This window comes from Dreissena polymorpha, chromosome 3 (genome assembly GCF_020536995.1).
Source record: "Dreissena polymorpha isolate Duluth1 chromosome 3, UMN_Dpol_1.0, whole genome shotgun sequence".
NCBI classification, from domain to species: domain Eukaryota; kingdom Metazoa; phylum Mollusca; class Bivalvia; order Myida; family Dreissenidae; genus Dreissena; species Dreissena polymorpha.
In genome coordinates this window covers 28,229,198-28,255,174 of record NC_068357.1, presented here as the reverse complement: position 1 = coordinate 28,255,174, position 25,977 = coordinate 28,229,198, and the positions used below count along the sequence as shown (strand labels likewise).

At 33.5% G+C, this 25,977-nt stretch overlaps 2 protein-coding genes across 7 annotated transcripts in view; one reads left to right on the top strand and one right to left on the bottom strand.

Moving 5' to 3' along the window:
* Positions 1-22,612, bottom strand: part of LOC127873425 (cyclin-dependent kinase-like 1) — a 28,612-nt gene extending 6,000 nt beyond the window's left edge. For 3 of the 6 annotated variants that reach the window (XM_052417288.1, XM_052417289.1, XM_052417290.1), the window contains exons 1-8: positions 21,715-22,612; positions 12,602-12,723; positions 11,767-11,839; positions 9,283-9,373; positions 4,668-4,868; positions 3,412-3,494; positions 1,980-2,036; positions 1,299-1,415 (exon numbers count right to left, since the gene is read on the bottom strand). In XM_052417288.1, coding sequence (XP_052273248.1) covers positions 1,299-1,415; positions 1,980-2,036; positions 3,412-3,494; positions 4,668-4,868; positions 9,283-9,373; positions 11,767-11,839; positions 12,602-12,723; positions 21,715-21,882 — 912 coding nt within the window. In that variant the 5' untranslated portion in view covers positions 21,883-22,612. Of the gene's footprint in view, positions 1-1,253; positions 1,416-1,979; positions 2,037-3,411; positions 3,495-4,667; positions 4,869-9,282; positions 9,374-11,766; positions 11,840-12,601; positions 12,724-21,714 lie in introns of all 6 variants that reach the window. The other 3 variants (XM_052417286.1, XM_052417287.1, XM_052417285.1) reach the window with 2 other exon arrangements.
* Positions 4,776-25,977, top strand: part of LOC127873427 (NADP-dependent oxidoreductase domain-containing protein 1-like) — a 47,742-nt gene continuing 26,540 nt past the window's right edge. Inside the window, exon 1 of the mRNA XM_052417292.1 lies at positions 4,776-4,891. Coding sequence (XP_052273252.1) covers positions 4,890-4,891 — 2 coding nt within the window. The 5' untranslated portion in view covers positions 4,776-4,889. The remainder of the gene's footprint in view (positions 4,892-25,977) is intronic.

The window sequence follows — 25,977 nt, the reverse complement described above, 5'->3', positions numbered from 1 at the left end:
GATTAATGAAATCCTCTTTATACCCATTTTACCCAGTCTAAAGTAGTAATAACTGAATACATTTAATTCCGCGTCATGAATCTTCTTTTCAAGCACTGCAATAATTCTCTCATGTCCTGTGCTCAATAAACAAGACCCTCTGCTTTGAAGTCCCTTGATCTTAGTAACAATCTCACACACATCAATAGCCTTCAGATTTTTTTGCAATTCAAATCTTACACAGCACCTACCAATTTGAATGAGAGACATTAGCTAGTCTAGTTTGGAGTCCCAATAATTAAGAATTAATTTTCGTGTATTACTTTTTTAGAATTTTCTTTTGTATTTTTTTAGAACAGTTATACTCTGTATACCGGTATTATGAACATGTTAACAAATCGACAGGGATTGCAACAAGTCAGTGAACACTTGGATGTCAATATATTAAATATGGAAATGTTAATATAGTATAACACGTAAAAGCAAAGGCGGGGGTTATGCAAGCGATTGATAGCATGAAACTGCAAGGGATCTGTGATTGGTCGATATTATATCACACAATATACTCAGTGTTTTCCAATCTGTCTTGTTCTAGAGTTTCTCTCAATACATTGCAATATAAAACATGAATATTAATATAAGCATAGTTTTAGTAAAATAAGAATTTGGCAGAAGATATATGGCTATAATTTAAAATAAAACATTTATCTATAATAATGGAGATTAATCAAATGTGTTCAAGTTTATATACTCACTCTTACAACTTAAGCACTTAATTTATCATATAACTAATTACAATTTTCGGCCCAAAACATAAATCTTACAAAAATTTACACAAGATTACAATGCTATTTCAAATTCGTTAAAAGCTTCGAAAGATTGTTAATCTATGTCTACAAAAGATTTATAAATCTAAAAACAAAACATGAATGATTTTGTCTCTAGCTCTACATTGTATTCTAACATTTGACGCCTGTTCTGGGAGAACATGGCTTCATGCATGAGTGTAAAGTGTAGTACAAGATTAGGCTGTTCAGCCCACACAGGCTCATAAGAGACAACACTTGCCACCTTTCCTGGATTTTTGTTTTGTAGATATCCTTTAAAGGAAATATACCATTAAAGCGGAAAATGTCGTTCCTGATTAGCCTGTGCAGACTGCACAGTCTAATCTTGGACAACACTTTACTCACATGCATTAAGCCCAGTTTTCCCAGAATGCAGCTCATTTATTTCTAGTTTCTAGTTTCCATGGAAAACACTGATATACACACCTGCTGGTGATGGTTAAAGTGGAGACTTCTTTGTGAATTTTTTACCCTCTTCTCTCTCTTTGTGGGCTGTGGCTCGAATATCTCCTTGTTTTGATCCATATATGTGTGACAGATGAGTTCCGCACATGTCAGTCGCTCATCCGGGTTCATCGCCAAACATGACTGACAAAACAAGGATTGCAACTGTAACCATGGCCAAACATGACTGACAAAACAAGAATCGCAACGGTAACCAAAACTAGTAACCAAAAGTTTAAATATTTAACTGCTCATCAAATCTTCTTCAGAGACAACAGTAATGCGTTAATCGTAATATGAACAAGCCTCCCTATAAAAAAACTGGACTTTATGCATGTGTGTAAAGTGTCATCCTTATTTAGGTGCCCAGTCCCCACAGGCCTATCTTGGATGACACTTTACCAACAAGCATTAAACCCAAACGAGGCTCAAATGGGATAGACTTACTTCACACTCATGAATTCATACATGTATCTAATTCATAAACAGGATTATTAAATGTAATACTTAACTTTCTCTTATGTGTAATAAATAGTTAAACATTTCTTATTAAATTCCGTATGAAAATTAAGCTGTTTTTTGGGATAATAATGTCTTGACAGCTCACATTGCTATTTCCATTGACCTGTAGAAAGTTAGCACACTTGAAATGTTTTCAATATATAAACAACCATAACTAATAAGTTTAATATGAAAATAGATATATACCTTTAAAAAGTTTAACACTAGATCGGAGAAGTTCATAAACTTTTCTTCCAATGGTTCCTGTAAAAAAACAAGAGATGTAATCGTCAGAAACACATTGCCCCCTATTGCGCTGCTTTGATTTTTTTTTTTACCTTTGACCTTAAAGGATGACCTTGACCTTCCACCACTCAAAATGTGCAGCTTCATGAGAACGCTGCTTTGAATTTATTTATTTTTACCTTTGACCTTGAAGGATGACCTTGACCTTGAAGGATGACCTTGACCTTGAACTTCCATCACTCAAAATGTGCAGCTTCATGATAACGCCGCTTTGATTTTTTTTTTCTTTGACCTTGAAGAATGATCTTGACCTTGAAGGATGACCTTGACCATAAACTTCCACCACTCAAAATGTGCAGATGAGAATGCCGCTTTGAATTTTTTTTTTTTTGACCTTTGACCTTGAAGGATAACCTTTTTTTACCTTGAACTTCCACCACTCAAAATGTGCAGCTTCATGAGAACGCCGCTTTGAATTTTTTTTTTTTTGACCTTTGACCTTGAAGGATGACCTTGACCTTGAACTTCCACCACTCAAAATGTGCAGCTTCATGAGATACACATGCATGCCAAATATTAAGTTGCTATCTTCAATATTGAAAAAGTTATGGCCAATGTTAAAGTTTTCGGACGGAAAGACGCCATATATTTTACATTCGACCTTGAAAGATGACCTTCACCTTCACCTTTCACCACTCAAATGTTCAGCTCCATGAGATACACATGCATGCCAAATATCAAGTTGCTATCTTCAATATTGAAAAAGTTATGGCCAATGTTAAAGTTTTCGGACGGAAAGACGCCATATATTTTACATTCGACCTTGAAAGATGACCTTCACCTTCACCTTTCACCACTCAAATGTTCAGCTCCATGAGATACACATGCATGCCAAATATCAAGTTGCTATCTTCAATAGTGAAAAAGTTATGGCCAATGTTAAAGTTTTTTTCGGATGGACGGACAGACTGACATACACACATACACACATACTGACATACTGACTGACGGACAGTTCAACTGCTATATGCCACCCTACCGGGGGGGGGGGGGGGGGGGGGGGGGCATAAAAAATCTTTATCAGTAAAACATCAGTAAGGCATGTGTGTTGACCTACTATAGAAATATCAAGCATACATGTATACAATGGTGTTGCATTTAAAACTCTTGTTAATCATCTTAACATTTCCATATAAATTCATAACTTTCAAAACTATACCACTCTCAATCCTTCAAATATAATTAAGACCAAAGATAATTATAATTATATATAATTAATCTTAGTACCTTAATCTGAATGTCAATAAACATACCATGGTTTATATTCTGTTTACATATTACATAAAGTACAAGCATAACAAATGATATTATAGAAGCTCCACTACACACATACCAGTCTCTCTGGTTCTGGTATAATCATACCCTTGAAGAAGGAATTGGTGGAGAAAATCTGAACATGTCGTGGCAACAAATCCCCTGAAAACAAGAAATGCATGACAAATATGAATGGTTTTACACAGAAATTCTGATTAACAAAAAATCTAAACATTTCATATAAATGTGTGCCTAGTACTCATAAACAGTGCTTAATTCATGAGTGTAAAGTACCGCCTCATATTACATATCAGCCTGTGGAGTCTGCACAGGCTAATATGGGACAACACTTTACAATTTTATGGATTTTTTCATTTGAAGGGGGTCTTATCCAAAGTCCAGTTTGGGCTGAAAGTTTTGTCCCTGATTAGCCTGTGCATACTGCACAGGCTTATATGGGAAATAATTTAATAAATCAAGCATTTAGCCTTGTTTGTCAAGAGAAAAGCTTGTATAAAAATACCGGGACACTGTTAGATTATTTCTTAGTTTGGAAAGCATACAAAGTAATATTATTTCAAAAGAAACTAGTAAGATGTTTTTTCATGAATAGTTTACTATGTTTTATCCAGAATTTTCAGTAGACTTCTAATTATGTAGTTTTATTTTAAAAATTAAAAGGCAAATACATATCTTGAAGTTTTATAATATACCATGAATGTCTATGTTTGGCTGAACAGATAAAGATTAAAAAGATTATATTGTATGAAAACAAGATACTGATAACAGAGAAATAGCTATCTATTTTAGATTTTTGACAAATCCTTTTCATTGTTATATATCAACTTGAACATATTTCAGAGTGGGATTTTAGACAAACACATTTGCTTATACAAATAAGAATACACCATTTACAAAGGCAATTGACATTTAAACATAATCACCCGTGCCTCCCATTACTTTTGAAGCCACACACACAAACATTTCAATCATGTCAACTGCTGCATTTATGCACTTCACACTTTACAAACATAAAGATTAGTTTTGTCAAACATGCATGTTTATTTTTCCTTCTTTGATAGGCTGTTTTGTTGACACTGTTGGTAAGTTATTTCTTTTAAATCAAAACAGGGGGACAGGTGTTCAAGATTGCACACAACTTTCAATGACCTATAAATGACTCTGTGTAGAAAATAAAAATAACTGAATAGATAGATGGATGTCACAGTTAAAGTAAGAAACCAGGATCTAACACCACTAAAATCTGTTTATACTTTAGAACTTTTCACATATGAAATTTATAGTTAAATTAAATTAGACACAGTTGATCCTTACCGAGGGTTTTCTTTATTAAATACAGTTGATCCACGTCTGACTTTCCGGGCCACAACGCCTGTCCCGTAAGTAGCTCCGCGAACACACACCCGATGGCCCAAACGTCGACAGGCGGCCCGTATTGCGTATCTCCGACAAGTAGCTCCGGGGCTCTATACCAGCGCGTAGCTACATAGTCTGTGTACTCGTCACCAGGACCAGCTGGAAAGCAGATCACCAGAGATGTAAGTATGAGTTCAAATTGAAATTAATTTGATCTGGAAAACTTGTTACGTGTTTCAATGAAAATTGGGTATTGCTTTGGGAAAATGGGGTTTAATTCATTTGCAAAAAGAATTGTCCCAGATTAGCCTGTGCAGTCCACACAGGTTAATCAGAGATGACTCTTTCCTCCTTATCTGGACTTTTGCTAAGAAGGGACTTCATCTGAACACATAATAAAAATCTTCATATATTTGTTTTGTTTAAACATATTTTTAAGCCTGATTACATCAAAAGCATCAGGCTTCCTGAGGTATGCTTGAGTTCATGTCCTATATAGAACCAGTACTTAAGTTGGTGTCCTGGGGGGGGGGGGGGGGCTAAAGAACACTCACACAGTGGGGTCTGAAACTATTGCCTTCAGGCGTTCACATTTTTGTAATTGTATTGTGCTCCATTATAAACTGTTTGGAGTCATTACAATTTAATGAATTAAATAAATTCCATGACCAAATTGCTATGGTGTGCATGTATTCATATATGGAAAATGATACCCCATGAACTTCAAAAAGACACCTTTCTTACAAATATGGAGTACTCACAATATGATCAATAGCTATTTATATTGAGATTTCATAAAAATACCACAAAACTTGAAATGTCTTCAAAACATGTACAGATGTTTAAAATCCATAAAGACATCATTCTTCAAAACATGCACAGGTGGTTGAAATGTAAGACTTAAATGAGAATCAATAGAACAATCAATGTAATGAGGAATTTAAACATATCATGAATATTTTCATGAGACAAATAAATGCAAATAGCTCTCTCATCCCTCTGTTGCCATGAGTTATTACACAAGTCTCAAAACCTATCTTTAACCAGCGATTTTTATTTGTGAGCGTTAGCCTTCAAAATTTGGTTCCAGCACTGAAAGAGTTACCAAACCTTATATCCACATTCAAAAACTAATGACTGTCTATAATTACACAAAGTGCACCATAATTACCCAATTAAAGTGTCGCAACTTTGTCAATAAAATTTTAAGCCCAATGAGTGCTGGTAGCTTTTCCAATACATCGCATTGGTATACTAACCATTCATACCATACACAGGTACAAACTTGAGCAGACATAATTACGGACATTTAACAATCATTTGGGATGATAAAGAACAATTGATTTAGCTTCCGTCAAACATGCGTTTTGGCACAAGACATGTGAAAAATCATTTAAGAAACACTCAACAAAGCAATGCTTTGTCCATGCAGCTCTTTGACTTTGTCGGTAACAAAAGGAAAAATGAGCGTGTTGGCAAATATTTGTAGAGTTGCCAATATTGGAACGAGTCACGCCTACTAATTACAATCTATTCTATTAGTCAAATATTTTTATCAGTTTTTTTAACTTGTGAGTTAAGATTGTTACTGTGTTAAAATGGTGGAAGATACACAATAAGTTTATTATTGTAGAAATTAAAAAAATTGTAAGGAAGTTCATTAAAATATTTTTCAATCTTTCAATTTTAAATTACATATAAATATTTTTTAACTAAAAACCTGACTTTATTGATACATATCTTGATAAAAAAACTGGGGAAATAAAGTGATTATCACATTATTAAAGCATAAAAAGGGGTAACAGTGGTTGTTTTTTTAAACTTAACTATGAACAAGTAGATTTCAAAGGTTATTCGATGAAAACGACAAACTATCCTTATTAGTATTAATAAGCTTGGTTTTATAGAAATTATTATTATCTTATTTTTTACAGTCTCGGCTACTTTTTATTTTTGCTTTAGTTTACATGCACATAATATTGTGGTATACACAAAAGCCTTTCACTGTATTAAAAAAAAATAATTTGTTAATAACTTTAGAAAAATCTGATTTGTTTTTTAAGGAAAATGGGGTTCATGCATGCACATAAAGTCTCTTTCCAGATAGGCTTGTGCAGTTCACACAGGCTAACCAAGGGCGACACTTTCCGCCTAAACTGGATTTTTGCAAAGAAGATACTTTGGTAAACAAAAAATACCATAAAAGTGGAAAGTGTCGTCCCTGATTAGCCTGTGCAAAGTGTTCATACTAAAACTTGGACAAAACTTTATCCATATGCATTAAACTTCATTTTCCCAGAGTACGTCTCATATTTGTGTGAGCAAAGGGCACGGAAATAGTAACCATAGCCGACCAAATCAATCCATTCCTTAACAACAAACAAACCAATCCTTTCCTGGAGTTTAAAGTAAAGTGAGGATAAACTGCACTGCCCATATTTTGTTAACAGTAATTGATAATCTAGGAGTGTACCATGACTGAATGCACATGCACAAGATTAAATCAATATAACAAAGTGATATAATTCTTAAAGAAAACCATAATTTTATTATGCCAACAAGGCCACCACAACCAAAACTATTCATAACAAGTTAGGTGTTTCTAATGTCATGTTTTGGGGTAATATTGTCCTTTGTCAATATTACTTCCATGTTTGAAACTTGTAATTCACACCTTCTGTTCAAATGAGCATGAACAGGCCAATATTCAAAATGCTGTGTTTTCAATGATAAATCAACCAATCTCTATTTCACTTAATGATACTTTTTTGTTATCATTTATAACAAATACAAGTCTTTACCAATCAAATGCTTGTAAAAAGACGTTACAAAATCCAAAAAAAATCCATAAACTGTTGTAATCAATAAACTTATGCTGTAGTTTTTTATATTAAAATTCAAATGAATTACCATTTACTATGCATTAAGCCATTTAACAATTATTAAGCCATTAGCAAAGTTTTAAGCCATTAACAATGTATGTAGCTACAATGATATGTTAAGTCCTTAACAATGTATTTAGCCATTCAATTACATGTATGTATTTAGCTATTAAAACGAAGTATTTAGCCATTTAACTATGTATTTAGCTATTAAAACAATGTATTTAGCCATTGAACAATGTATTTAATCATTTAAAAATGTATATAGCCAATGACGATGAACTTAGCCATTAATGATATATTTAGCCATTCACAATGATTTTAGCCATTTAACAATGTATTAAGTTATTTAAAAATGTATTCAGCCATTTAACTATGCATTTAGCAATTAACAATGTGTTAAGCCTTAAAGAATGTTTTTAGCCAATAACAATGTATTTATACATTAACCATGTCAAACTTGATTTTAGCCACTTAACAATCTATTAAAGGCCCTATAAAGGTGACAAATCCAATAATTATTATTATGCATATAAACTGGTCTAATTTGTACTGGATTTCAGTTACTCTTGCATACAAAATGCTAATAACACAGCTTAGGTGCAACGTTGTCAAGAATTATAGAAGATATACCCGTTTCATAATTGGAAAAAATGTTTACAACTTTGCAGCTAACATGATGTGTAGCCTCAAAGCGGTAATGTATGCTAAACATAGCCAAAAGAAAATTCAACTTTAATTCTATTTTAAAAAAATTTTAACCAGCAGAATGTAACTTATTAGATTACTACAAACCTTTTAACCATTTAGAAGAGACCTACTTTGTGAGTGATACCGAAAAACGTTGAAAATTAACGATATATTTTGGTGACCTGAGTCACTTTCACTTTCCCGAGTAAACAGCGATGTAAATATTGTTTGTAAACACGATTGACTTGGAGGACACTGTATTTTGAGCTCAAAACAAGTTGTATGCCTTTTTTTAATGGTTATGTCCAAAAGCATATATCTATTGTTTTTTGATAACCTTTATTAATAAAATATTTAAAAAATATTTAAAAATTAGTAAATAATTACCGATCGTCACCTTTATAGGGCCTTTAATCCATTAAACAATGTATCAAGCTTTAATGATGGTTTTAGCCATTTTAAAATGTTTTAGCCTTGAACAATGTATTAAGCAAATAACAATGTTTTAAGCCATTTAACAATGTACTTAGCCATTTATGATTTATTTAGCCATTAACAATGTTTTTAGCCATTTAACAATGCATTTATCAATTAACAATGTTTTAAGCCATTAACAATATTTTTACCAATTTGGATTTAGCTATTAACAATTTCACTAAGTATTTAGCAAACAACGTTACAATGTATTTAGCCATTAAAAATGTTGAAGCCATTTAACAATTTATTTAGTCATCAACAATGTATTTAAGAATTAACGATGTATTAAGCCATTAACAATGTATTTAGCCATTCAGAAAGCTTCAAATGCATTATTTGATGGAGATGGGTAATGTAAAAACATGTGTTTCCTGTACAGTTTTTGCCAGAGACTGACCTTACAAGTGGTTAAAAATCCTATTGAACATTTGGTGATCAAACAAGTTTTAAGAGCAATTTGCAGTACTTTGAAAACTGCTTTAAAAACAGGAACTTTAAAGAAGTATTGGACAGCTAATACTCACTTAATATTCTTGCAAACCCGAAGTCACACAACTTCACCTGGCCTTGCCGTGTGATCAGTATGTTTTCTGGCTTCACATCCCGATGTATACACTGCAATACACACATCATTATACATATCATCAATACACACACTGCTTGCACATCATAACTTCTGAACATACACGATGAAACTAATGTAAGGTACCTGAGTATTATTATGAATATATTTCATTCGAACATGTATAACACATACAATTGTCTAGTTTTGATCTTATATGGCTTAAAAACATTTAAAACTATTAAAAATAAATTTCAAGTTTGTACATATCATTAAAAAACCCTGAAATATTGTAGTTTTTTTGCTTTTGAATGCCAAAAAAAAAAGACTTTAAAAACGTGTTTTTCCAATACAATTTGGTGTAAATGATTCAAGTTGCACCTATCAAAAATTTCAAATTGCCTGACGACTTTTTTATTTACCATGATGAGTAATACACATACATAACATAGAATGTCGTCATTTTCGAGCCATATTTTGATTGCAATATCTGTAAAAATTAGTTGGGAAGGTCGGCAAAAGCAGACAGACGCGTGGCACTTGCCCATATCTTCCACCTGATTACTTGCAGAGAAAACTCCTGATTGCTAGCAGGGTAACTAAGATCCAGGTCAGATCGGCAGAGACTTGTTATCAAGCACACCTGATTACTCCAAACTGACATGTAATAACGCATGAATTCAACAGATTAATATTAAATTTCTGAAATTTCAAGTGGAATGAATACCATTCCAATTTGTTGGTTCATTTGAAATTTATTTCAGTACATTAAATACTGGTAAAGAACAAGCAAATTCATTGAATTGATATCCCCCGCCAATATACTTCTGGACACAAAAGTTTAGTTTTCTGGACGGATGGACAACACCAACGTGCATCATCCTCTTATCCATATATATACTCATACAAAGTTTCAATGAATTCAGTCAAATCACTTCCAAGATATGGCTCCGGACACGAAAAAAAGCATTTTTCAAAATACAAAGGGCCATAACCCCTTTATTATCGAATGGTGTACAATGCCATTTGGTGTGCATCATCCTCTAATCCATATATATACTCATACCAAGTTTTAATGGCATCCGCCAAAGCACTTACAAGATAAGGCTCCTGACCCAAAAAATTATTTTTTCAAGATACAAAGGGCCATAACTCTGTTATTAACAGATGGTGTACAATGCCATTTCGCATGCATCATCCTCTTATCCATATATATACTCATACCAAGTTTCAATGAAATCCGCCAAAGCACTTCCAAGACACAAAAGTGCCGGACGGACGGAAAAACGGACGGACTGAAAAACGGACGGACAACGCCAAAACAATATCCCTCCGCCTATGGCAGGGGATAATAAGCACTATATATATTCTGTATGAATGGTGTTCTAACACAATGCAGCGTTGAGATAACAAATCCCCCCTCCAGTAGATGTCAAGGTCAAAATGAGGTACGTCAGGTGATGTGGGTGTGTCAAGAGACATCCATGCAAATATCAAAGCTTTAATAGAAAGCATTTTTAGATGAAACACGTTATTGTTAGCATACCTTGTACAGACAATAAAACAGAAAGACAAACATATGCCTAGCAACACCAGTAGATGATTGAGGCATAAAACACATAAGAGAATTAAGTTTTGCCTTAAAAAGGTCCACCACAATATCTTTTGATGGATGAAAGAATTTAGTGTCATGCATTTTTCAGTCATAAACAAGCGATGTGTTTGTGAAACACTATGTCCCAATATATTTGACCTTTGACCTTGAAGGATGACCTTGACCTTTCACCACTCAAAATGTGCAGCTCTATGAGATACACATGCATGCCAAATATCAAGTTGCTATCTTCAATATATCAAAAGTGAACATTAAATGAGCAATTTTGACCCATATATTTGACCTTTGACCTTAAAGGATGACCTTGACCTTGACCTTTTACCACTCAAAATGTGCAGCTCCATGAGATACACATGCATGCCAAATATGAAGTTGCTATCTTCAATATTGCAAAAGTTATGGCAAATGTTAAAGTTTGGGCAAACAAACACACAAACCAACCAACAGACAAGGCAAAAACAATATGTCCCCCACTATAGTGGTGGGGGACATAAAAATGTCACATTAATCCAATCAATACTACTAAAGTTATGCTTTTTTCATGAAATTTGCACAAAGGGCAACAACTCTTTAAATAATTGAAGAAAATGTCAAAGTTCTTGTAAACTGTTTGTCCTCAATATGAAGTTTCATTTGAATCCCTGCAATATTAATGACCGATATGCTCAACATACGTGTGAATAAAGGTCCCAGATCGTAGTGTAAAAACAATGTGAAATGGCCTTTGCCTTAGGCTAAAACATACATATTTTTAAATCCATAAAATATAATTGTTACCCTCCTTTTTAAATGCATTTGTTACACATGAAAAAGAAGGCAGTGTATACTTACATGATGTTGATGACAAAAATTTACAGCAAGTAAAATCTGATAGATGATTCTTTTCACCATAGGCTCTGGAACACTGAAATGGAAAACGTAACAACATTAAAAACCTGTTCCTTCAAGATTAATACATTTCATGTATAAGATGATTTACTAAGCCGATAAAATACTCTGATAAATATATATTTATCACATGCTATACCCTGTTTCCCATGTAATACAACCATAACATATTTTTTTATGTTACACATGTGTAATACAACATTTTTAAGCGTTTTCATTGGCTTAAATTTCGTTTATTGACAAATGGCATTTTGTTATTTTGCCGAAATGACGTTGCAACATCAAATGATGTCACGAAATGTAAACAACATTCGGGATTTATCATTATGTTTTTGTAAACATTTATTTAATTTGCTTATTTAAAAGGTTCGCTTACTAACAAAATTCCTGAACTCGATTAATAAAATATGGTATGATATGACAACTCGTGCCAGATCCTATATATAAGCTGTTTGCTGGCATAAATAATAAATAACCATTTGATTGAATTAAATTTAATCAATCAACCAATCTACTCTACACAGTCAATCAAATCAATGTAAAATACTACAATTGTGAATGCATTACCCGAATGTTTTCAGAAAACAAACTTCAAAAGTGTAACACTAAAACAGCAGTCTTTAAAGTCAAGCATCTCAAGCATCGGCCCCTAATTTTATAAAGAACCTATTATTTCTAATATAAATTATTTTTGGCGCAATAAAAGTCAATACAGAAAATGACGTTGAAAGGTAACATACAACATTCAAGGTTACATACAAAATGAAAGGCTACATACCCTCTAGGATGTCTGTCTAACTCGTTAAGCACTGTGTGATCTACGTATTCAAACACAAGATGCAGACGTTTCTTCCGTCGAAACACCTCGATCAGATTTACTAGATTCTGGTGCTTCAGTTGCTGTAAAAAAAATGTTTGCTGTTCTGAGCAATGTTCCAGGAAAAGTGGGCTTAATGCATGTGTAAAAAGTGTCATCCCAGATAAGCCTGTGTGGACTACACGGGCCAGTCCGGGATGACACTTTACATACATGCATTAAGCCCAGTCTGCCTCGAACAAGGCTCATTTCATTCGAGAATGGCTTCAAAGTGATTCTAATGGTGAAAGGAAGAACAGAATTAAAACTGCAACAACAGCTTATGACGATTTTCATGATTAAGTAACTTGACTGTTACTTTATATTGTGTTACAAAAATACAAGCAATCTGTTATCTTGGATCAATTAGCAGATTCATTATAAAGATTTATTGCGACTAACTTAGTATAATTTTCATTTCTGCCTTAAAATTTATGTGTTCTCATATAGCATCTTTAAAACATAAGAGATTTTATGTGTTTGCATAAAGTATTTTTTAACAGAAGATCATGCCTAAAAATGAACATTTATATTTACATTTTTAAGTTTTAAATTTAAACTTTTAATTGGTTGTCTCAAAACATATATTACCAATCAGAATTGTAAATTTTCTGTCAAACTGCATGTAAATAGACTTGCTTATTTGTCTGTCATGAAAGTATAATATTGACAACTTGACAATATTAAGTTATCAAATTCAAAGTATTTAGGAGCAAAAAATCAAATACATCCATGTTCCAATTTGAAGACTTCACAACGCGTTTTTCTCAATTTCAGGTTTTTTCGAGCATGATTTTCCCAATTTTGCTGGTACATGTACTTTTCCCAATTGGGCAAAAAAATTCACTGTAATATAGTGTTTATATTTTATTAATATTGTATTGCTTTATTTGTTCAATATGTAAATGATGGCTTCACATATAACCAATTACAGGCAGTCACGCCAGACAGCAAAACGATTATGACTTAATATAGGTCCCGATATTGGGCCAATAAAGAAATGATATCTGACCAACAGGGGCCTGATGTAGGTTTGCTTGCTGATAACAATGTAGGTTTGCTTGCTGATAACAATGTAGGTTTGCTGGCTGATAACAATGTAGGTTTGCTTGCTGATAACAATGTAGGTTTGCTTGCTGATAACAATTTAGGTTTGCTGGCTGATAACAATGTAGGTTTGCTTGCTGATAACAATGTAGGTTTGCTTGCTGATAACAATGTAGGTTTGCTTGCTGATAACAATGTAGGTTTGCTGGCTGATAACAATGTAGGTTTACTGGCTGATAACAATGTAGGTTTGCTTGCTGATAACAATGTAGGTTTGCTTGCTGATAACAATGTAGGTTTGCTGGCTGATAACAATGTAGGTTTGCTTGCTGATAACAATGTAGGTTTGCTTGCTGATAACAATGTAGGTTTGCTTGCTGATAACAATGTAGGTTTGCTTGCTGATAACAATGTAGGTTTGCTGGCTGATAACAATGTAGGTTTGCTTGCTGATAACAATGTAGGTTTGCTTGCTGATAACAATGTAGGTTTGCTTGCTGATAACAATGTAGGTTTGCTTGCTGATAACAATGTAGGTTTGCTTGCTGATAACAATTTAGGTTTGCTTGCTGATAACAATTTAGGTTTGCTTGCTGATAACAATGTAGGTTTGCTGGCTGATAACAATGTAGGTTTGCTTGCTGATAACAATGTAGGTTTGCTTGCTGATAACAATGTAGGTTTGCTTGCTGATAACAATGTAGGTTTGCTTGCTGATAACAATGTAGGTTTGCTTGCTGATAACAATGTAGGTTTGCTTGCTGATAACAATGTAGGTTTGCTTGCTGATAACAATTTAGGTTTGCTTGCTGATAACAATTTAGGTTTGCTTGCTGATAACAATGTAGGTTTGCTGGCTGATAACAATGTAGGTTTGCTTGCTGATAACAATGTAGGTTTGCTTGCTGATAACAATGTAGGTTTGCTTGCTGATAACAATGTAGGTTTGCTTGCTGATAACAATGTAGGTTTGCTTGCTGATAACAATGTAGGTTTGCTTGCTGATAACAATGTAGGTTTGCTTGCTGATAACAATTTAGGTTTGCTTGCTGATAACAATTTAGGTTTGCTTGCTGATAACAATGTAGGTTTGCTGGCTGATAACAATGTAGGTTTGCTTGCTGATAACAATGTAGGTTTGCTTGCTGATAACAATGTAGGTTTGCTTGCTGATAACAATGTAGGTTTGCTTGCTGATAACAATGTAGGTTTGCTTGCTGATAACAATGTAGGTTTGCTTGCTGATAACAATGTAGGTTTGCTTGCTGATAACAATGTAGGTTTGCTTGCTGATAACAATGTAGGTTTGCTGGCTGATAACAATGTAGGTTTGCTTGCTGATAACAATGTAGGTTTGCTTGCTGATAACAATGTAGGTTTGCTTGCTGATAACAATGTAGGTTTGCTTGCTGATAACAATGTAGGTTTGCTTGCTGATAACAATGTAGGTTTGCTTGCTGATAACAATGTAGGTTTGCTTGCTGATAACAATGTAGGTTTGCTTGTTGATAACAATGTAGGTTTGCTTGCTGATAACAATGTAGGTTTGCTGGCTGATAACAATGTAGGTTTGCTTGCTGATAACAATGTAGGTTTGCTTGCTGATAACAATGTAGGTTTGCTTGCTGATAACAATGTAGGTTTACTGGCTGATAACAATGTAGGTTTGCTTGCTGATAACAATGTAGGTTTGCTTGCTGATAACAATGTAGGTTTGCTTGCTGATAACAATGTAGGTTTACTGGCTGATAACAATGTAGGTTTGCTTGCTGATAACAATGTAGGTTTGCTTGCTGATAACAATGTAGGTTTACTGGCTGATAACAATGTAGGTTTGCTTGCTGATAACAATGTAGGTTTACTGGCTGATAACAATGTAGGTTTGCTTGCTGATAACAATGTAGGTTTACTGGCTGATAACAATGTAGGTTTGCTTGCTGATAACAATGTAGGTTTGCTTGCTGATAACAATGTAGGTTTGCTTGCTGATAACAATGTAGGTTTGCTTGCTGATAACAATGTAGGTTTGCTTGCTGATAACAATGTAGGTTTGCTTGCTGATAACAATGTAGGTTTGCTGGCTGATAACAATGTAGGTTTGCTTGCTGATAACAATGTAGGTTTGCTTGCTGATAACAATGTAGGTTTGCTTGCTGATAACAATGTAGGTTTGCTTGCTGATAACAATGTAGGTTTGCTTGCTGACAGGCTGCACAGGCTTATATGGGACTTAGGTATCTTTCCACACATTAAGCCCGGTTTTCCCAGAGCATGTCTTAAATATTATATACTAATGTGACTATTGCCAAGCAATAAAAGTCGCCTACTGGTGAAACTCCACCATCTTCAGCAATATTTCTTGTCTATATGTTGCCATAGCAACCAGAATTCTTGACATAGGAACAAAATGAAATGACTTGCATAATCTCCATATTGCCATCTATCGATGTCGACAGACTCACAGACACAGAGCGGGACTTAAAAACTTCACATACAATAGGAAGATTTATTACATCGAACTTGAATCACATGCATAGATTGGGTCTGTGAAGACAACTTTATGGCTGTAAAAACATGACTACTCTAATCAATCACCAGAGATAGCCTCCAATCTTGAAGATTTTTTAACAGAGTAATGGCTTGATCAGCATTATGTGCATTAAGTCTTGAAGTATTCGCCTTTGATGCTGATAAAGAGATTGCAATATTGACATAGGCTTTTCTTTCGCCATTATGTGCGGAACAATTTTATCATGGTAATATTTGTCAAGCATGGAATCTTCAACTTAACGTGAAATACACACCAAGCGATTATGAGAAAGTAGTGAACACTGCCTATCAGATCAAATGTATACTTTTTGACACAAAGTCAATAAATGCATTCAAATTATGTTAGAAAAAAGTATACAATTACACATTCTTTCATGGCAGTACAATGGGTGGCTCAATTAAGAATTTCAGCAGTGAAAAAAGAGCTTCAATGCACGAGCCAAAGTTCAACAGAACTAAGATTATCTAGATCTTGAAGTATATTTTTCTTAAGCAATCACGCTGCTGTCAAAGTCGCTCTTCTAGATCATTATCGCAACAAGTAAGTATTTGTAAAGGAGAACAATCATAAGAGTGCATCAAAAGATTTTATTTTAAAATTAACATTTTACCTGTGTTACTAGAGGAGTATCATAAAATCTAAGATCTTAAATAAAAGCAGATCCATGTCAAATGTTTCATATTTGAATAAAATGTGCCCTTGATCTGGAAAAGCGAGTTCTAATGCATGTGCGTTAACTGTTGTCTCACATAAGCCTGTGCAGTCCATAGGATGGACTAAAAATATTAAGTTTAATATGCGAAATTTTTCGCCTTCTATTTTGGGCAATATTTAATGATAGAAAGATTTTTTATGGTTTAATGATTAACATATTATTAAAGCCAATTTCCAAAAGTGAATACTAAACGCCCCAAAATTCAGTATGAATGAACAATATGACTTGCTATATGTCTTAATCTGTCAATATGTATTTAAATCATTTAATAGTATTGGAGTTGAATTCATCAATAAAAGATATTTCACACCTGAAAAGTAATGAATGGCTAAACTCTATTACCCCCTACTCCGCTTTAAAAAAACAGGATAAAAACTGAAAAGGAAATCGGAACATTACTTCCCAAATTACTGCTTAACGGTAAACACCAATAGTAAGACGAGAAAGATTGAAAATATATTGACAACTGTGATTCAAAGCAAATGTCACAAAACTTTTGACTGCCACTTTTATCAAAATACATCCACGTGTATAAATGTGAGTGAATGTTGCAAGTTTTGTAAACAAAAATCTTGTTAACAAAAGCATTCTTGCAGATTCTATGCTATCATAGCAATAATTAACATTTATTAATATCTACAGCTGTTTGACTTTTTTAACATATATATACTTTTATTCCTCCATATACAAGACACGAAGATCAAAACACAATATAACTATATATAAACAATGGTTAAATAGATACAAACATAAACGATATATATGGATGTTAATATCAACATCGGCAAAAAAAGAGAACTTTATAAACAATATTATTTAGTAAAACTGTGTTATGTTACGTAGAAGAGTCTCCAAGTTGTCCCATCTAGGAGGCAAATTGGTAAGTACAAAAATTTGAAGCACCATTTACTCCAAAAAACTTAATTGAGCTACCTTGTGGGAAAACTGAGTTTAAAGCATGTGTGTCATCCCAGATTAGCGTAAAGCATGTATGTAAAATGTCATCCCAGATTAACATATGTATAAAATGTTATCCCAGATTAGCATGTGTGTAAAATGTCATCCCAGATAAGCATGTGTGTAAAATGTCAGCCCAGATTAGCATGTGTGTAAAATGTCATCCCAGACTAGCATGTGTGTAAAATGTCATCCCAGATTTGCAAGTGTGTAAATGTCATCCCAGATTAGAATGTGTGTAAAATGTCATTCCAGATTAGCATGTGTGTAAAATGTCATCCCAGATTAGCATGTGTGTAAATTGTCATCCCAGATTAGCATGTGTAAAATGTCATCCCAGATTAGCATGTGTGTAAAATGTCATCCCATATTAGCATGTGTGTAAAATGTCAGCCCAGATTAGCATGTATGCAAAATGTCAGCCCAGATTAGCATGTGTGTAAAATCTCATCCTAGATTAGCATGTGTGTAAAATGTCAGCCCAGATTAACATGTGTGTAAAATGTCAGCCCAGATTAGCATGTGTGTAAAAAGTCAGCCCAGATTAGTATGTGTGTAAAATGTCAGCCCAGATAAGCATGTGTGTAAAACGTAATCCCAGATTAGCATGTGTGTAAAATGTCAGCCCAGAATAGCATGTGTGTAAAATCTCATCCCAGATTAGCATGTGTGTAAAATGTCAGCCCAGATTAACATGTGTGTAAAATGTCAGCCCAGATTAGCATGTGCAATCAGTTTACAGCATGTGCGTAAAATGTCATCACAGACTAACATGTGCAATCAGTTTACATACATTTTTCATTAAAAGGAAATCTCTTGTAACCAAAAACCCATTCTAGGCAAAATGTATCATCCCTAATTAGAATGTGGGGATTGCTCAGGTTAATCTGGAAACCACACTTTAAGCACATGCATTAAGTGCTGTTTTCCTGAAACAAGACTCTATTCATATACCATACTAAATAAATAACAAGAATAATGCATGAATAAAGATTCGAAAAACAATAAGTCATATAATAACAAATAATTAATATTGATTTATACAGTAATTTATATATTTGCTACAGTTTAGCTCATTTTGGGCACCGTCATTTAAAATTAACGTAATTGCTCATTTTGGGTACCGTCATTTTAAATTACCGTAATTACTCTAAGTTTTTGGACACTTAGTTTTCGGACACACCTATTTTTGGCCAAAATAATTATTTTTTATTACTTAATTTTTCGGACATGCTCGTTTTCATCTATCATTAATGCCTGTAATTTTTGACAGTATATTTTACAGCGTTATTTTACCTGATTTCGGCATTGTATTCGCTTATCTTGAGACACTTTGATAATGGGGTTTTACAAACAGATTTAATAGGTCAAAAAGCCAATAACCATGACTTGTATACCAGTAGAAAAAATCACTTAACCCAACAGCATTTTAAATGACATCTTTGGAGTTCCTATTAAGGAAGCCGTATGTTTCATGTTTTTACTTTTGTGTTCTGTAGTGTATCATTTTAGGCAAGAGTAAGCGAAAAATGCCGAAACAAAACCCCTCCCGGATAAAAACCCTCCCGTCAGTTTTATAGGGGCCGGGCAAAAACCCTCCCATTAAAAAACGGGGCCGGACTAAAACATTCCCGTGAAAAAACGGGGCCGGACGAAAACCCTCCCATGAAATCTGAGCCACGAATTCAAGTACCAATTATTATTTATACATTTTAAATCCGAAATCAGTCATTTCCGAATTTCATTTCCGACATTGTCTTTTGTTGTCAGTTATCCGAGATAATTATTTTTTGTAATAGTTACTTCACTTCAGTAGGTCATATTACACTATATCTTGACTAATTTAAATACTTCTGAATTGAAAATGTTGTTGTTATTTAATTGTCCACCCATTTGACGTAATTTATAAATGTTTGAACTAAGATTTTTATTATTACTTAGTATGATAAGAACTACGATGTTCATGATTACTTAGTATGAATAACAAATAGTGTGTTTATATAAAATTTATAAAATATCAATTTGTGCGCCATCCAGTGCATTAAGAAAACACTAAAATGACCTATAAACATAATTGACTGATTTTTCGGATTAATGAATGCAACATTGTGTGAAGCAAATACATTTGTCTGTGTTTAATTGCTTTTACCGGTAATTGAGTCTGTGATTAAACTAATTAAAAACTAAAAGTAGTTGCAGATTCACAGTTTGCTATTTTGAGTTAATTTTTCGGAATAATGAATGCAACACTGTGTATAGACATTTGTCGGTGTTTAATTGCTTTCACGGGATGGTTTTTGTCCGCAGTTGCAGATTCAGTTTGATATTTTGATATATATTATTGTATGCCATTACCTAGTTCATTGTTATGATTAGCTGATAAGAATTGAAAACCTTACAGTCAAAGATAAATTAAATAAGTAATTCAGACAAATTAGTTACATGCAAACGCATTGTTAGTTGTTAACAGAATTTCACTGTCAATTTCGCAAGGTTTTCAGAAAGTTCCAGGAAAGCACTTTTTTTGCATGAATGCGCGTATGACGCGATTAAACGTTGCTCTGTATCGTATTGCATTCAATCTAAATTTAAATTCACTTGTCTATAAATGGCCTCATTTTATGTTTTAATTGATGTTGTTATTATTTGGATTATCTGATATATACGCACATTCGAAAAGCGGTATGTATACAGTTAATCAATACACATTTTCTTCTTCAATTTCACACACCTGAAAACACAATACACACAATGGGTATTTTTTTCGGATTAATGAATGCAATACTGTGTGAAACAATAACATTTGTCAGTGTTTAATTCCTTTCACAGGAGGGTTTTGTTCTCCTGTTTTTTCATGGGAGGGTTTTCGTCCGGCCCCGTGTTTTCATGGGAGGGTTTTCGTCTGCCCCCGTTTATTAATGAAAGGTTTTTTGTCCGCCCCCTATGAAAATGACGGGAGGGTTTTTGTCTGGGAGGGGTTTTGTCCGTATCCCGTAAGCGAAGCTGTGAAGTTGATTCTATTTTAAATGAAAACACTATTGTGCATTGATTTATTGTTTTTATTTCTATATACCGGCAATTTTTATTTTTCGACATTTAATTTTTGTCTCTAAATTTTTTGACACCTGTAATTTTTTAATATTTTCCGTATTTACATTTTTGGACACGAAAAAAAAAAAGTGTCCAAAAACTTAGTATAATTAAGGTAATCAATTCACATTTAAAGGGTCGTACCAACAGATAATATGTTTAAGTTAATTATTTGTATACATACGATTACTTTCAGCAGGCAAATAAAAGATGTAGTAGTTAAATCTTTATACTAAATTGTACATGAAGTAACAATATATGAATGAAGCACTATCAAGTATTTGCTTAGTAAATGTGTCATTAAAGAAGGAAATTGTTGTAGTAACTCTACTTTACTGGAGGCATGTAAATATTGTTTTCACTGTTAATAATTTTTTTGTTCAGGGATGACACTTAATGCTTTTATTGTTTTCTTTGTTTAAAGGATATCTCTTCTAATTAAAATCCAGTTTAGGCAGAAAGTGCAGTTTCTGATAACGCAGTGATGACTGACAAATCAAGTCTGAAAATACTTGCAAACCAGTAATTTTGAGTCATTTTTTATTCTGGAGTTGTTTGTTTATTACATCTTGATAATTACGATATTACAAGCAATTTGATTATACATTTTCTGAATCCAACAGAGTACATGCTGAATAAAATCAGAATCAAAAACAGGCACAACATAACAATTACCTTTAACATTCGTATTTCCCGCATTGCAATTTTCTTAATCAACGGGTCTTCTTCTGACTCAACAAACTTCTTAATGGCCACATGCTGGCCTGTTTCCTTGTTTTTACATTTGAACACCACACCGTAGGAGCCTTCTCCGATCCTGCAGATCTTTTCGTATTTCTCCATTGTTTATGTTGTGAGAGCAAGTCAAATGCAGTCACAGTGTGACTTACAGGATGTAGAGCTGTGTCGCCCCACTTGACTAGATAAAACAGACAGACGGAAAAACAGCTGTCAACACACAAATGCAAGGTCGAGAATTTCTGACCTTGACTAAAGCCAATCAGTTAACTTTAATACGGGATTTTGTTACTTATTCCGCTTTTTGTTTATCATTTTGGTGTTTCTCGTTATTGGAGTACACTTTGTAAGTCATGTCAATGAAAACACTGAAAATTTTTGCCTCAGATATGTGAGGAATTTTCACTTCACAGCGCACCTGCTTCAATGTTTACCAACGTAATTGCCAATTAACACAATAATTCCGAAGATATAATCATATACAAACGATTACTAATTGTACTAACATGTTATCAAATGAATATCCCTGGTTATTTTACACACATACATGATGGTACTGCTGCTGCTGAACTTGCTCTTTCATAATTGTATTGGTCGCCATTACTAAAATTACTTGACAGTCGCCATAACTTGCTAAATAAAAGTAGTTCTAGAATGACTCCGCCTCATCTTAAAACAAAAGTTATTGCTAGAAGACGTCATTCTAAAGAATATACCTATAGAAAACAATATATTCTTATAATGTGTCTGCTATATTTCTATGCTGATTCTGGAAATATCCTACAAATTTGCCCACAATGGCAAACTATATTACTTGCTCAGTCCGAATTAGCAGACGTTTTTAGGTTTGTTTTGGTAGAAAGGTTATCGTTATAGCAACCTGTGACACGTGATCAAACTATCAGCGGCGAATCAATAACACTGCAAAAGACCTTTGATCGGGAATGGGTTTTGTAAACAGAGTTATCAAGTCGAAAGATAACTAAAGTTTGAGAAGGAAAAAGAACAGCGGAAGTGTTGTGTAATGATTTTTTCATTTAAGCCACTATAATGATTGAATACACAGTCGTGATAAAAACCTAATTTGTAAAATACTGTTATAAATTGAATCTAATTGGGCAATTTTTGAACATGCATGTTTGGGAAATGTTGATAATGATATATTTAGTGCGGTTACTTATGTGCCACACAGCGTTTCACATTCTATGCACACATGTACAGACTTATAGATTAAAGCAATTATCAATCAATTGCGTAAATATATTGAGGTGCACAATAAATAAAAGTATACATTAAAATTACAGATCGCACGAATTTCCCTGTTTGGCAATCTAAATATTTAACTACAACTGCGCGGTGTTTCAAATTATATTTCAATAAAAATGATAGAATAAGCATCTCTGATAAAATTTATTGTTGTTTTTTCATTCCAATAATCAGTTTGCGTTTGTTCAGAATGCCCTAAATGCACGCGATGGTGTACGTCGTGCACGTGATCTCTCACAATGAAGGCTCTACACTCGAATCGCATGGACTTCGTCATTCAGTGGAAACAGGTTTCCACAACAATATGTCAATGCGAGCCTCTCTCAGGGAAATGGGGTTTAAAGCATTTGCGTAACATGTCGTCTTAGATAAGTCAATGCATACTAATATGGGACGGTACCTTGCGCATGCATTAAACCCCGTTTTCCCAGAGCGAGGTTCGTTTTTATTTGTTTAATGTACGGAGATGAAAGACAGGAATACATTCACGGCTTAATTTGGTTACTAACTCGAGCCTACATTGCGTCCGTCATTCTAGCATTGCGTTGTGCTGCCCTACGAACAATGCACATTATGTGCTGTTATACATCAGTTACAGTTTGTCAACCAGTTCCAGATAATCTGCAGTTCGATTAATTTGTATTTAATTTTCCATAATGCCCCTATAAAAACAAAATGATAAGTGTCTAAGGTATACATTAGGTAAAGGAATAAATTAACAAAGTTTTAGCAAGAAAGCTTTTGTATTATGTTTACAGGGGGATAAATGCAGCAAAACGTTAACCGGAACTGATTGAATGAGTTATGTTTTGAAATGTGCATATGGATATAGAAGGCTTTATTATTTTCAAATTAACTTTTTGCTGTTTGGAAACAAATGCCACGACCATGTTTTGAAAAACTAATTCTGTAAGTTGAATACTTTTTTTAAAATAATTTTCCGAATGGTGAACTTTAATTGGCTATTTTTGACAAAAAACTGCATATGCCGTCTGGTCTTACCTGTTGTCATACATAATAAACATTACCCTTCATTTTTACATCTTCTCACACTGATACTAAATCCTGAAAGAAATTATTGTGGTCAAAAGAACGAACGTTTTTTGCCGGGTGATTCTAAACTGGTTGACTGACTGTACAACTATTTATAACAATGATTCTGCTAATAGAATCTGTGCATATGTATAATATAGATCTAGGTGTATGTAATTTCATGCTATTTTGCTGAAATGACGTTGCAACGCCAGGTGACATTACACCATGTAATCAACTCACCCTGTTTTATCATGACTTAATTAACAACTTAGTATATTTTGTGTTGCTTATTGAAAAGCATAAAAATATCCGACACCTGTAGTCATTTCTTACTTCGATTTATTAAACTTTTCCAGGAAATTTCTTAGTAAGCTTTCTATATATAGATAATATTTGTTGGATTCGAGAGAATATTGACTTTAATTCACTTGTGATCATAAAAAATACATATTTTCACTCGTGGCTGTGCCACTCGTGAAAATATTATGTTATATGATCACTCGTGAAATTAAATCGATATTCCACCGAATCCAACAACTATCCTCTATATATTTACCACACTACTCATTAAAGTGGTTGAAGTGTCTGTTGGTTGCAAAGTACTTTCTTAATTATCATGAATGGGCAATTAACACACACAAACATTCACTACTTATTTAAGTCAATTATTTGTGTACAAGCAATGTGAATTTAAAGTTTTTACCTGGAGCATTGTTTCTTGTTCAAACACACTTAAACTGATAAATGGTTTTCATTTTTTTGTAGGTTGTAATCTCATAAAAATATTTAAAAAAATCTTTGATATACTACAGTATTAGTGAATTTTAAGTAAAAAGACGTTAATTCATGATGATGAAGCAAAGCAACCACAGGCAGAGATTACCCCTAACATAAGAAACAAACCCATATCCACTAACGTATTGATTCTTAGACTTATTAATGAAGTACAGACTTGCGAAGAGATTCAAAAGAATGAATGTCCTCAACCATCATTAACAAATGATTCGTGTTCTTTGTACAATTATCACAAAAGCTTTTAATCAAGATTATACTTGAGGAAGAATCATCCCAAATTTTTTTATTTTTATTTTCATAACCTGTGAAATGCTTTCTTTCAAATTTATCATGTACACTTACACATCATTTTCCAACTGTGTTTAATGTAAAACTGTGCTGACAATATTCAAACTACTAATCCAGTACAAATGGGAAAAGCAGACAATTTGTGTGCATAAAGTGTTGTTCAGCATTAGCCTGTGCAGTCTGCACAGGCTTATCAGGGAAAAACTGTTTGCCTTAATTGGATTTAATTGGATTTTCTATTTAAGCAAACAGATTTGTTGTAGATTTAAAGCAAACTGTTACATACAGAAAGTTTAATTGTCAGCATTTGACTCGTTGGAAGTTGACATGTGTATTAACAAAGTACACTCCCGACTCACATCTGGGACTCACATTTCAACAGTTCTGGATTAATGCTAATACATTGTATAGCACTAAGAAGGGTGTGTAAAAATAGAAATGCAGATACCCTACAAAACAACAGCATTTTTGTAATTCACATATTTATTTTTAAAATTTCAGTCAATTATTTCTTTACAACTGTTTGTGAATAAAACACTACATAAGGCTGTTATCTGATGCAGTGTTTGTAATTAAATAACACTCATACTGATAAATGATATTTCTGAATGTGAAGCTTATATTCTCACCACAATTAATTGTGTCTTCTTTTAAATTTGATATATTTCTGAAAATGAAGTAAAATGAGGTAAATTAATGTCAGCGAGGCAATGCAAGTTAAGGCAGCCATTACCATTAACATAAGAAATGAACCCATATCCGCTAACCCATTGATTCTTAAACTTCTGAATAAAGTACAGACTTGCAAGAGAATTA